The sequence below is a fragment of the Gopherus evgoodei genome, chromosome 10, assembly GCF_007399415.2.
Source record: "Gopherus evgoodei ecotype Sinaloan lineage chromosome 10, rGopEvg1_v1.p, whole genome shotgun sequence".
NCBI classification, from domain to species: Eukaryota; Metazoa; Chordata; order Testudines; family Testudinidae; genus Gopherus; species Gopherus evgoodei.
The window spans coordinates 28,404,751-28,419,156 of NC_044331.1; the positions used below are offsets into that span (position 1 = coordinate 28,404,751).

Genomic DNA, 14,406 nt, shown 5'->3' on the forward strand with positions numbered 1-14,406 from the left:
CTTTGTATTCTATATGGAGCAGGGAAGACACTAGTTGCCAGATCAGCTATTTACTATCAATACTGCAACTGCTGCTTGTGGCCAGTGTGTAGACTAAGTTTATATGAACAGTAAAAGAATCAATGACCTAAGTGTTTTTGTATGGCTAGTCTGGTAACAAATAACAATAAAATTTATAGATTGGCCTGATTCAAAACCCACTGAATTCGGCGGTCATCTTTCTATTATGTTGTCTTGTTTGGATTCAGAAGAATGACTTTCACTGCATATATGTGATTCGACAATAAACTGTGCTTATATCTCTGATTACAATTACTGATACCAGCAGTATGTTTATCTGTCCATTATCCAAGTGCATAAATGCTAAGTTTATCTCTTGAGGTGAAAAATATAAACCTGTTGATATCCCGTTCCTACATGGAGATAGTCAGGAGTAAACCTGAATTTCCTCTAGGTTAAAACAGGACCCAGGAGGGACTACAGCTTGTCCCAGAGCTGCTCCCTATTTTCAGGTGCACCAAGAGAATCTAGCCTAAAGTGTTTAAAAGTGTGTGCAATTTGGGTGTGCAAATGCCCTAGTGCACATGCTTAAGGTGAATGCTCACAAAAGAACACATTAGTTTGAAGATTTGACCCAGTTGGGCTAGTAAGAGGTTTTCAAACTCTCTTCCTAGTGTGGACTACATTTTAATGCATAGATTGTTTTCTTTCATGGACCATCTCCTGCCCATTCACCATCACATCATGTCCATATGGCAACTATATAAATTGTTTACTTGGAAAGTAATAATAGGAAAATATGTCATGTCTAACTATTGTTTAATGCAATTTCATAGCTGGAAATGAGAAGGAGAGCCAGCACCATGTAACCAGCCAGTTGCCTCGACAGCCACCAAGGGCTCTGTGTACCACAGTCTGGGAACCTCTGATCAAAATGAAATACAGAATGGATAGTACTTCCTATCAAAACAGCTTAAATGAACTCCCTGAAGCCACCAAGTACACATTGTTTTGAAAGGAATGTGGCAGCAACAAGGGCTGGGTTCAGTATCTAGGGGTTCCTTTTCAACAATACAACACAAAACCATCTCGAGCCCCCACCCAGTGACTTGTGACAATTATACAATTAGACACCATCCCCTGGTGCCTAAGGGTGCCTCTAAGAGGCAATACTTCCCCTCTCACAAGCATAGCGTCTGAGTGTAGCAAAAACTTTTAATAAAAGGAGGGAAGTAACTCAGTATTAATTTGGGAAGACAGCACAACTAGGGTTCATAAACATAAACCATGAGCAAAAGACCCACCCCCAAGTAAGTTAGGCAGATTTCCACTCAGATTCTTAAGTCCAGCAGCCCAAAAGTCCTTTTAACCTCTGTCCCTTCTCTGCACCCCACTCACAGTTGCAGTCATTGGCCTGCAGCCCCAGAGTTCACCTCCCACTGTGGGGTGGTAAGGAGGTGCCTTACATGCTCTGCTGCTTGGGCACTTGCTCGTCAGCCTGCTGGCCAATGGCCGTGCCTCTCTATGGGGTTCTGCTCTGGCCCTCTATGTCAGTCGCCCTGTTGGCTGTTTTCCACATCTTTCTACCAGCCACCTGGCGGGCCACTCATTAAGATGTCTTCAAGGCCCACCACTTAACACAGCTCTCACTGATTTCAGCTGCTAGGGGAGTCTCACTGCTGGTGCACACTGGGCAGTGTCTTGCAATAGAGACACTGCCTCAAAGTAGGTCTAATGCTTAAACCTTGATATCAATGATTTCAGCTCTGTAGGTTGCAACAAGATTTTCAATTAGCTCTTTTATTACTTGTGGAGAGAGGAAAGGTCAAATAGTATTTAGGTCCCTTAAAGAGACCCCACACCACCAAACACAAATATCTAGTCACACCCTTTCTCAACTCATTGGGCTTAGGAACCCATGTCCCCTGCCTAGCAACTGCCATTCAGTTGAGGGTGAGTCCCTCCATCGGGGTATGCCTGGTATAGTTCTGCTGCCCTTGGTTCACACAACAAGGATAACAATGCTTTATTACTCCTGCCCCAATAACAAGGAGACTGGGGATCCAACTGTCATAAACAGATAGCTAAGGGTTAATGTCTCTTTCACCTGAAACACCTGACCAGAGAACCAATCAGGAAACCGGATTTTTTCAACTTTGGGTGGAGGGAAGTTTGTGTAAGAGGTCTTTTGTTTCTGTCTGCCTGCTTTCTCTGAGCTTTGGAGAAGTAGTTCTGTTTTCTAATCTTTTGTTTCTAAGTGTAAGGACCAAGAGATCAGATAGTAAGTTATATGGTTTCTTTTCTTTGGTATTTGCATGAATATAAGTGCTGGAGTGCTTTGATTTGTATTCTTTTTGAATAAGGCTGTTTATTCAATATTCTTTTAAGAAATTGCCCTGTATTGTGTCATCTGTATACAGAGAGACTATTTGTATTTTTTCTTTGTTTTTATATAAAGCTTTCTTTTAAGACCTGTTGGAGTTTTTCTTTACTTCAGGAAAATTGAGTCTGTACTCACCAGGGAATTGGTGGGAGGAAGAAATCAAGGGAGATCTGTGTGTTGGATTGCTAGCCTGACTTGGCATTCCCTCTGGGGAAATAGGAAAGTACTTTTTGTTTCCAGGATTGGAAACGGAGAGGGCAAGTCCCTCGGTTTGGATTCACAGAGCTTGTGTCTGTGTATCTCTCCAGGAGCACCTGGAGGGGGGAAGGGAAAAAGGATTATTTCCCTTTGTTGTGAGACTCAAGGGATTTGGGTCTTGGGGTCCCCAGGGAAGGTTTTTTCAGGGGGACCAGAGTGCCCCAAAACACTCTAATTTTTTGGGTGGTGGCAGCAAGTACCAGGTCCAAGCTGGTAACTAAGCTTGGAGGTTTTCATGCTAACCCCCATATTTTGGACGCTAAGGTCCAAATCTGGGACTAAGGTTATGACATGGTGTAGCAGCGGTGGGATCTAGACAGAATCCAGAAGCCAGTAGGAATATTATATTTTTCTTTTCTCTGCTAAGGGCTTTTTAGCAGAGAGAAACAGTTTGGTTTTAAAAGGGAACCAGAGAGAATTTTTTTTTCTGCTCTATCTGGCAGTTTGTGGCTTGCATAATAAGCAAGAAGCCATTACCAAACTGTTAAGGGTCTTTTGTCATGCAATAGCCCTCCCATTAGGAGGCAAGTACCAGCACTTATATGCATGCAAATAAAGTGGTTTTTCTGGTTTCCCTTCATTGAACATTAGCTAGAGAGAGAAAGGGAAAAAAGCACTGTTGCTAGGCAGACTCCAGGAGGGAACAGAGCCTGCAGTTCAGAAGATAAACACCGGAGGGCACCCCAAGAAAACAGGAACCATGTCTACCAGGACAAAAATGGAGGCCGAAGACCAATTCAAAGAAGCTGAACACAGGCGAGAGATGGAAAAACACAAACAGGAACTAGAAATAAAACAAAAAGAGATGGAGATAAAAGAAAAGATTAGAAAACAGAACTACTTCTCCAAAGCTCAGAGAAAGCAGGCAGACAGAAACAAAAGACCTCTTACACAAACTTCCCTCCACCCAAAGTTGAAAAAATCCGGTTTCCTGATTGGTTCTCTGGTCAGGTGTTTCAGGTGAAAGAGACATTAACCCTTAGCTATCTGTTTATGACACCAACACCAGCCACAAGTGATCCTTCGGGCAAGCAATACCATCTTGCTGAGCAACTGGGCAAGGTGGGTGTGTCCATGCAAACGAGATCGTCTCCTGAAGTCCTTTTCCACAGCTCGCCACTAGATGTCAGGGGAGAGTTCATTCAGACTCTGCTTACACATGTAAAATATTTTTCCATGCTAGTAAACTCAATCAAAAATCCAGCTGCAGGGAGAGAATCAACATTGCTACACACTGCAAGAAAGGGAGGGACAAAAAAATCATATTTATTTTCATAGGGATCCAGAAGTTGCCAAGTTAAAAATGACAAAATAATTAAAAGGTTTCAGGCATAATGCAGTTGTTCTAAAAACTGGCATAGGTAAGGTTCTTTAGCAGAAATTGGAAGACAGGCAATAATTGTTCAGCTTATAGAAAATATGGAACTTGAGCAATTTAGACTGTTTGATTAAAAATAATTGTTAGTGGAATAAGCAGGGCCAGGGGGAACCACCAAAGGTGCTTATATAGCCAGATTTAAGTCTGCGTCAAGCAACTGACATCTGTAGAGCTAACAGCCTAAATAACATAATGCTCGGATCATTCGTCAGGCTGACAGTGTTGTAAACAAATTAGACAAAGGGTGAAAAGCACATATTTCAGCAAACTCTATAGCAACGACTATAGAAAAGGCAAAAGTGTTCAGTACGTGGTGTTACATGTACAGCATGCAGCAAAACAAATAACTTTGAAACTGTGCTACTCTAATAACACAATTTTGTTAAGGCAAAATGTTTAAAAAAATAAAATAAAACTTGAATGTAAGTAATACGACTCTGATTGGGACAACAGACTGATGAGGGTGGTAAACTAAAGTAGAATTTGGATTTATCTGCCCCCTAAAGATTTAAACAAAGCAATTGGATGTGAATGCTACCCCATGAAAATGATAGATAACATTGTTTCCAGAATGCCCAAGGTAAATCTTTTTCTTTTCTAAATGCCTATCAAAGATTTTTGGCAAGTGCCACTAAATGATAAAAATTTCATATTGTGTGCATTAAATGCCCTGTTTGGAAAGTTTATGTTTAAAAGCCTGCCATTTGGCTTTGGAGCAGCCATGCAAGTACTGAAGTATTATATGGAGGATAGCTGATGGCTAGTTTGGGTAGAAGTTAATGCAGGGGAACAGGCGATGCATAGCATAATGAAAGGGTATGTAAAATGTCATTGAAATTATGAGAGAAATCAAATCAAGTTAAAGCAAAATGTCAATATGAGCTAAAAAGGAAATTGTCCACATGTTCAGTGAACACAATGTTAAATCTTACCCAAAAATGTAGAAGCTCTTTGTGCGATGGAACTGCCGTGAGGGAAAGATGCACTTCAAAAATTCATGGTATGCGCATGTATCATACTATAATCACCCTTGCCCATTGCATATATGTGTACTGCCTCTGCTTCTTGACAAAAATGCCAGTTGCTATGGGGTAAAGTGCAAGCTTAGTGTCAAGAAAATAAAACACTTCAAAAGCCACTTGCATGCCCTATTTTGATTTAATCAACCTGTAAAGCTCTCATGCAATTTCATGTGGCTTGGCAGAAGTGCTCTTGGGAACAGGTCACGAATAAACCATTGCAGGCTTTCTTGTAATGATAGTCTTTGATATTAAATGGTAATCAGGAAAAGAACTTCTTTTGAGGCACCAATTCAGCCATACCTCTAAGCATGTGCTTAGGTGACTTAAAGCTACAAGGACTTGCTAAGCCTAAAAGGTCTTCTGTACTGGATAATATTGAAGAAGTCTTTGAGGTTACTGTGACACAGGTCATAATTCTGGCCACAAAAGTATATGACAGGCTAAAGCCTGAAACCCTTTCAAATATAGCTTTTCAGCAGCTGGAGAAGACAATTGTACAAGAGTGGGCAGAAGAGAAGTCAATACTTCTAGCTGGTGCTAGACCTTTTGGGGTTTATCATGATGAGCTAAGTATATGAGAAGTCCTTACACAGGAAATGCTAGAAATGCTCCATAGTGAACATACTCATTTAAAAACAAAGGAAAGAGCCAGATGTACATTCTAGATCCTTGTCTACAGCTGAGAAGCATTCAGCCCAACTTGAAGCCACCTGTCTGCTCCCCCCAATTTTAGGCTGTCTGTATGACAGACTAGTCTCTCATTGTAAATTAGAGGAGCCCAAGGACTTCTCTAAATTACAATGGCTGCAAAGAGGATTTTTCAAAAGGGACTGTTATAGCAACTAAAAAATGCTAGATAACAGGGAAGCCGCTGGTCATGTCCCTTGTTTTCTGTGCTGTCTGCAAGGAGCTATTAGGAACTGCTATGCCAGTTGTGCCACTGGAAGATCCCCTACATTGTGGTGATCTGCTGGTGGCTGGCTAGGCCAGCTTTAGGGCTTCTTTGTGCTTGCAGTGTGGTGCAACATGGTGCAGCCTTTTGTTGGCTAAGCATGTTGGTATCATAGATGTAGTCTCAAAATTTGATGTATGTAAAAATATAAATTGTAGTATCCCCAAGAGCTATCACCACACAATTCAAGACTGATGTGGTCTGAAGCAAGAGCTGAGCTTTTCCCTCTCAAAGTTGTTGACCAGCTGGTGCTCAGATATTCTTAAAATAATAGTCAAGCATGAGCTAAACACATTGTGGGTTTGAGTCTGCCACACTTATTCATGCTGTGCAGGAGGTAACAGAGCGGTTTCAACAGTAAGATGCACGTTTATGGAAAACCACAGCTTAAATCTGATTTTAAGCTGTTTACTCCCCCTCTGCCCCAAATATCATGGCTGCTGGTTAGCTCAAATTGTGAGCGAGCTGCTGGCAGCTTAGTGGTCAAAGGGATTGTATTGTTTATGGCAAACAGTAGTGGGTCTTGAAACTCTGACCTATTTATTGGAATTTATCTGAATTTTGGTCTGGATGTTTCCATGTGATGTGTCTGGGCCCAATATTGTGAGAACAACCTTCCTCGTGACACAAAACCAGGACAGCAGCTGTGCACATTCAATTTTTAAAAACAAAGTGAATTGAACATTTGCAAATCTCTGGAACGATTTGTGTGATGTTTCTGGCCAGTTATTTTATCAAATTTTGACTCATTCTCTAAAAAATAGTTACTAAAATATATTGCAGTCAAAGTGGGATACAGTTGATGGTGGGAGATGAGATTCCTGACATTAATACATTTTACATTCATTGCTTAAAGAGTGACAGATCCAGACCTGCTAGCAATACAAGATTAACTAACGGCCATGTCTTGACCATTGTTGCTTGCAATGGGGCTGAGCAGCTATCTATGGGAGCTGTGTTCAGCACCTCTCAGGATAGGGCCCATAGTTTTCAAAACCACAGCATTTAACATTCTTTTTTGAGAGTGAATAACATGGACTGAAACTCTTTGATTGCAGATGTTCTCTCCTGTAGTAGATTTGCATTGTTCCCTTCAGAGGCTGGAAATTCAGTAGTGTAACCCTTATCAGTAGAGACTCTTGGCTGCTATACCCAAAATGCCTCTGAATGGTTACATAATCCAATAATTTTTAACAAAAGGAACTATCCAAGTTATGTCTCAGAAGCAAAATGTAATTGGAATTCGTATTAGTATTTAAAAAAAATCTGTTCTGTTCCAATTTTGTGCTCAAGACAGCATGAACAATAAAATACAAGCATATTGAACCTGCTTTTGTAGGCTGCTGTATGCAATCACTGTGAACTAAAAATGGAATTTTTGCGCTTTGCTGTGTTATTGTCAAGGTGGCTAAAGTTATTCTTTCTAAATATTTCATTGTCTGAAGCTAAATAATACTTTAAAAATAAAAATAAACTTTCTTTGGTTAGGGCCAGATAATCCCTAGAGAGAGGCAATGAGTGGAAAAAAGTGACACTAACACATTTCTTTGTGTCAGTATTGGACAGATTACTATTTGCAATGGAACATGTCTGAGTATCCCGGAGTGAAGAATGTTCGTTTTCCTGATGATCAGATTTGGAAGCCAGATATTCTTCTGTACAACAGGTAGGCACATCTTTGAGAAAAGAAAGCATAACTATTCCCTTAGAATGTCTAGGTGTTGGGTACTAGTATTCAGTATATGGAAAACAAACCATTATGGAATTTACAACAAGAAAGATGATGATGCAAGTGCTTACCAAAAAACTTAGTTTAAGTTTCAGATACAGTGTGATTATAGAATCATAGAATATCAGGGTTGGAAGGGACCTCGGGAGGTCATCTAGTCCAACCCCCTGCTCAAAGCAGGACCAATTCCCACCTAAATCATCCTAGCCAGGGCTTCGTCAAGCCTGACCTTAAAAACCTCTAAGGAAGAAGATTCCACCACCTCCCTAGGTAACCCATTCCAGTGCTTCACCACCCTCCCAGTGAAAAAGTTTTTCCTAATATCAAACCTAAACCTTCCCCACTGCAACTTGAGACCATTACTCCTTGTTCTGTCATCTGGTACCACTGAGAACAGTCTAGATCCACCCTCATTGGAACCCTCTTTCAGGTAGTTGAAAGCAGCTCTCATATTCCCCCTCATTCTTCTCTTCTGCAGACTAAACAATCCCTCTACCTCTCCTCATAAGTCATGTGCTCTGGCCCCCTAATCATTTTTGTTGCTGGAGTCTTTCCAATTTTTCCACATTCTTCTTGTAGTGTGGGGCCCAAAACTGGACACAGTACTCCAGATGAGGCCTCACCAATGTCGAATAGAGGGGAATGATCATTAGATTATTAGAATATGATTATTAGAAAACTAAACTTTACTTGCACTCTTTAATGATGGTGATGGGGACAATTTTCCCTTGCTCCTGGCTGAAATGTCACTTTTTGAGCTAGAAGAGCTCGATTGCCTGTAGGCCTGCTCTTACTCTTTGTCCGGTTACGGATGTGCTTTAATTAATCCGCAGCTTTATTCCTAAATGTCTGGGAGTACCTGGCAGATAAAAGTGTGCAGTGCAGGTATGCCATAGTCATTTACATATACCTGATGGTATAATTTACACATACCCCCCCTTTACCCATCCTGGTCCCCAGCCAACCTGCTGCTGGGACCCTACAACACTCCCCCAAATGAGGGCTAAGGGGCGGCTATGGAGGGTGTGAGGGGTTTGGCTCCCTCCCTTACCACTCATAGGAGCCCCAACCTCCTCCTATTTCTGCTCTTTTAAAGAATACTTCCTCTAAATCCTTTACCAATCCATTTCATCTAATCGTTATATTCCTTTCCTATGAAGTACCTGCACTTGGCATCCTCCCCATGCCTACATAATGAGTTGCAACATCACAGCCTGTCCCCGCCCCATTTCATGTTCACCCCAACTAAGCCTCCAACCTGCTGTGGGAAGGAAAAAAGTCCCCATGGCACCTTGGCCCAACGAGGAAAAAAGTCCTTCCCAGCCCATGGAGAGGACCAACTAGCATAATTCACAGAGCACATTATGACAAACTCTGGTATTTAACTCATCCCAGGGGTGGGAGGATGGACGCTGCTCCACCTGGTCCTGGTAAAAGAGAGCTTCTCCTGCCCTAGTGTGGACCTCCCCTCTTCTGGTCACTTGGTGGGGAGAGGTGTCAGTGTCTGCACCCTGACCTGGGCTGAAGTTGCCGCAGCAAGTCACTGACTTTCTAGCCCTCAAAGGAGCCACACACCTTTTCCTGTTTAATGTGCAGCAAGATCATTCTCCTGTCCAGTGCTGCTGTCTGTGCTCTCCCAAGCTATAGCAAATGTTAGCATACTATTAAAGGAACTGCTGCTGTCTTCTCTAAACGGTTGACTCTTTAGTTCTTTCAGGGTAGCAGGTAGATAGCAGCAGAAATTACCAATTGCTCAATGAAGGGAGTCTGGGCAGCACTGATAAATCCTCCTCTTGCATCTTTATCTGCCAGCTTCATTTGTGGGATTTGTTTAATAACAAACATGGTACATTACTACTCTTTGTAAAGCCACTGAGTTTTTAAAACATATTTTATGCTTGTATGTACTCAAAGCTATACAAGTGCCAGTTTGTGTGTTTAAAGTGTATTCTGTGCTGAAGAAACGGGCTGAAAAATTATGATGCTGCAGCAAAATTAGTACAAGAGTAATTTTGTATGAACTCTTGTGAAAACTATGAAACTTTAAAAATATTACATAAAATATTTCCAACAAATCACTTAGTTAATTTTTAGATGGGTTCTCCATAAGGCCATAATGAAACTTTCAAAGCAACCTTAACTATGGAATCCCTTTACTTTATGGTGTTCCGGTAGTAAGTACATGCTAGTACATTCAGGACTTAATACTAGGAGTATCACCTATTAATAAATACACTGCAAAACCAAAAGCCATATAAATTTTTTATTTAATAATAAAAAAAGCTATACCATATCCTCATTCATCCATCAAGTAGAAGTCTCATTAACTTTAATAGGAGTTTTGTGTGAAAATTGAGCGTAGAATAAGGTCTTTAATCTTCAATATTTTGTTAAGACAAGATTCATAGTCCATTGATTAAATACTGGTGCTGCTGCTTTGATTGCTAAAAATACTTGACGTAGTAGGAGATGAAATGTGGGTTTGTTTTGCGCATGAAATATAATTTGGTGAGTAGGCATCACCACAGTGTAACAAATCCCAAAGTATTATTTTATCATTTTTTCTGACACCGGTGAGTATAGCTAGCCTTTAACAGTGTATAGTCAGTTTTTCTGCAGGTTTCAGAATCAGTAAGAACTGCGTGTTAAAGCATCATGACAGGTTTCAGAGTAGCAGCCGTGTTAGTCTGTAACCGCAAAAAGAACAAGAGTACTTGTGGCACCATAGAGACTAACAAATTTATTTGAGCTTAAGCTTTCGTGGGCTACTATGCATTCAAAGAAGTGGCCTGTAGCCCACGAAAGCTTATGCGCAAATAAATTCGTTAGTCTCTAAGGTGCCACAAAAACTCCTGTTAAAGCATGTCATTTATTTGAAAGGCAAGACTTCACCACATAACATTAGTCCGAGATGCTCTTTCAATAATCTATATATTATGCATGGATTCAAGATGCACATCTAAGAGACATTATGAGAAATATAAAGACTGTTTGGAATTGCAGAAGTAAATCTATTTGGATATATTCTGTCCTGATTATACCCTATGCAACCCCAGTGTAATCCACAGGATTGCATGGGTTACACATGGGGCAGAATTTAACCCCATGGGACCCAGTGCTACTCTTTTGAATTCAAATTTCTCTTCAGTGTTATGAAAATAAATTATTTCACTTCACTAATATTAACACGTTTGAGAATTACCTTGATTACACTAATTGCCTCATATAGTCCAAAACTCTATGATACTGTAAAAATGAGACCATCTGTCTGAACAGGGATACAAACCATATCAGGAGAAGCGAGAACAGATTCTAACAGTAATTTCAGTGCTACTGTCACCAAAGTTCTATCAGGAGCTCAGATATGTTACTTTTACAGCAAAGTTGACTGAGTTTTAAACAGATTTTTTTAAAGCTTCTACTCAAAATGTATAAAGTGGAAAAGATAGCCTTTAGCTAGCAAAATCTCCTCTGTTGTACAGTTGTATTGTCACAGCTCTTGATGGCTTTTGGATTTAGTAGACTTTGCTAGTTGAGCACCATTCCTGCTAATGTTGGATCATCATCATGTATGATATAGTGTAGGTTTCTGTTATGAAACAAGAGGAGCTTTATTGTAGTTCCTTTGTGAAGTAAGTGGGCTGTCCATCCTTTCGTCTAAATCCAACATGTCAGATTCTGCCCTTAGTTACACCCATACAGCAGCTTCTCCGTACAGCTTTTATCTCACTCATTTTAAAGAAAAAGTTCCATAAACAAGCTGGGAACAGAGTTGGGCACCAAACTGATCCTGTAATACATGCATATGTGCACTCCAACTACAATCATAACAAATACCTGTTTGTGTACAGTCACTTATTTTGAATGTGCAGATTTTGTGTGCACAATTCAGATGGCATATTTGAAAATTTGTCTCCAAAAATTCAATTTGATACTCAGTGTAATTCTGTAGCAGAATTACAATTTCCAATGATGAAGTGTGTGTGTGTGTGTGTGTGTGCGTGTGTGTGTAATAAGTGCCGTATGTTATCAGCTAGCTCTCTTATCCCATAGTCATAAATGTCACATGACCATACAATCATAAATAGGTATAATACACAGTTTTTTTAATGTTACATAGTATCCATCCATACTGATTTTTGTGTTAAACATTTCTTTGCTGGATCAGTTTGCTTCCCTGTTGAATAATGAATAGATTAAAAAGTTTTCATGGAAGTTGCAGGACTGATATTTACCATAAAAGATGGGTGAGAGCATGAGGAAAAACAGCTTCTATTATTTAAAAATCTCCATCTGTAGACTCGGAACATCTTTAATTTAGTGCCTCCGACTAGAGCATTCCTCTTTGTGTCAAAATCTGCTGAATGCTAACAAAAATTACTAATGCATTGTCAATATTGTTTTCTGCAGGGCAAAATAATTAAAGAACCTATCAAACAAAACTTACCTTAAAAACCTCTCTCCTCCTGTTTTGGTGTTGAATAACTATAGCATTTTCAGTCTATATATTCATTTCACTTGTGGTGTTGATGAAATTGCATATGTGTGCATGTGCGTCTCCACATGTCTTGTAGAATCAGATACATGGCATGCATATTCAGGGACCGTAACTGATTCTACAGCAGTGCTTGACAGCATACGGTATCTGAGAGCAGGATTAAACCAAACGCTTGCTTTAATATTGCCAGGTTGTTGACATTTGTTTTCACTCTTCTGATTACCAGTGTTGCTCATCTGAAGTAACACTGGTCTCATTTCACTCTCAGGTGTGGTCTTTGCACACTTTGCAAATACATTCCACAACATATAATGGGAAAATAACAAATATTCAGATTAATTATGTATGCTGTATACTCATTTTTTTTCCTGGATGGTACCTCAGAACAAAGGACATGGGGCTAGAGTTTCAAAATGTTTGCCTTGAATAGCACAAAAACTAGAAATGGAGTGAGGGAAGCACTCAGCGTGTACTTAAGTGCATCCCTGTTCAGAACAGCTTGCTTCACTGTAAACACATGCTTAAGTGTTGAACTGAATAGGACTGAGTCTCTGAACTGGTGCCTAACTGATGAGGTTGAAAGAATGAAATGAAATCAAACGAAACAGAAAAATGCTTGACAATGTGGGACCGATTGCAGGCACAAGCATTCTCCCCTCCCTCCACCCCACTTTGCAACAAGAATCAGGAACTGGGGAGCGGTGGGGGAGAGGGAAAGGGCTCTGTTGCAGCAGCAACCATGTGTACTGGATGTTGAAAGGGCAATAAGAGCAAGGCCATAGCCCAGTCCTTCTCTTCAGCGACTAGCAGAACAGAGTCGCCAAGGATAGCTGCTGCCTGCTGTGTACTGCCTGGGAGACACAAAGGACACAGCCTGGAGCTTTTGGCTGCAGTGCTGCCCATCTGACACAGCAGGGGACATCACTGGTAGCTACAGTAGATTAGCACATTTGTATTTGGCATGATATAGTATCTGTGTGTGTTGGGTGATTATAATTTTTTATCATCTAATGTTTAGTGTGGCTATAGAATTATCTCTGAAATTGTCTGATTTTGTTTTTCAGTCTAGAGCCTGTTCAGGACTCATGTGTACATTGTGCCATAAGATTGAGAAATGTCTCCACTTTGTTTTGAAATGCAGCTTGCCAGTACTTTGATTGAAGATGGCAGATAGCACCGAATTCTTATGGGGTTGTCACAGTCTACTCAGAAGTGAAACAAGCAGAACTTCTCATTAACTGAGACCCAACAATGGACAATGTTACTATCTATTGCAAACCATTTCTGAGGCGTGGATGTTTAGTAGCAACTGCAGAGTGTGTACTGTTACCAGCAGCAGTAGCCGTATTGTCATGTTTTTCCTCCTCTACTAGCAGTGGCACTCGCAGTGGGAAAGACTGAATGGGAGGTGATAGTGATAGCTATTTTGCCCCATATCCTTGCTCTGTGTCTATATTTGAGAGAGCACCTTTATGACAGCCACAAGTTCAACAGGAATGGTATATGTATTATACTGGCACGGTAGTGCCACATTAGTTGAGGTGTCACAACTTCTGTTTAAAGGTTGACCTTTTAAAGTCCTTTAACATTAACATGCTTAGTCATGTTCCTTTAAAATATGGCGTGCCTCAGCAGGGTGCAGGATAGGGTTGGTGATCCAAAACTGGGGTCATTTGAGCTAGGTGTTGCAGAGATACAAGCCCCCCCCTTTTCTCCCAAACAGCCATTTTCCAAAAAGTTTTTAGGTGTTTTTTTTGTTTGCTTGTTTTTTTTGCGAAGAGCTAATGATCACTGTTGAATCAATGTGGTCAAAATGGTCTTTATCTGTTGAGTTTTACCAAACGAGTGCATGGCACCCACTAAATCTTTGAGGGATCCAGCCTGAGAACAGTATTTAAGAACATGTTCTTTGTTTGCATAGATATATAGTGTGGAATTATTACATTCCATATGCACCAAAAAAGAAAATAAGTGTGAGGGTTTCTATGCAGGCCCTTTATGCTAATCTGGGCAGTTAGTGGAAATATACCGACACCATTGCCCCGGTGAAACACAACCTCTGACATTTCTAGTTCAAACCTTTGTGCGCCTGAGCAATAACAATTTAATAACTTATGTTTCTTGCTGCAGGTTGTCTCTGTTATAATGTGTGTTTAATTTACGAGGCGGTTTACTGTGAACACAGC

The 14,406-nt window shown here is 40.5% G+C and overlaps 1 protein-coding gene across 5 annotated transcripts in view; it reads left to right on the top strand.

The window, feature by feature from the left end:
• Positions 1–14,406, top strand: part of CHRFAM7A (CHRNA7 (exons 5-10) and FAM7A (exons A-E) fusion) — an 88,414-nt gene that overhangs the window by 49,544 nt on the left and 24,464 nt on the right. For 4 of the 5 annotated variants that reach the window (XM_030578901.1, XM_030578900.1, XM_030578902.1 and 1 more), the window contains one exon: positions 7,550–7,659. In XM_030578901.1, coding sequence (XP_030434761.1) covers positions 7,550–7,659 — 110 coding nt within the window. Of the gene's footprint in view, positions 1–3,646; positions 3,704–7,549; positions 7,660–14,406 lie in introns of those variants that run through there. The other variant, XM_030578904.1, reaches the window with a different exon arrangement.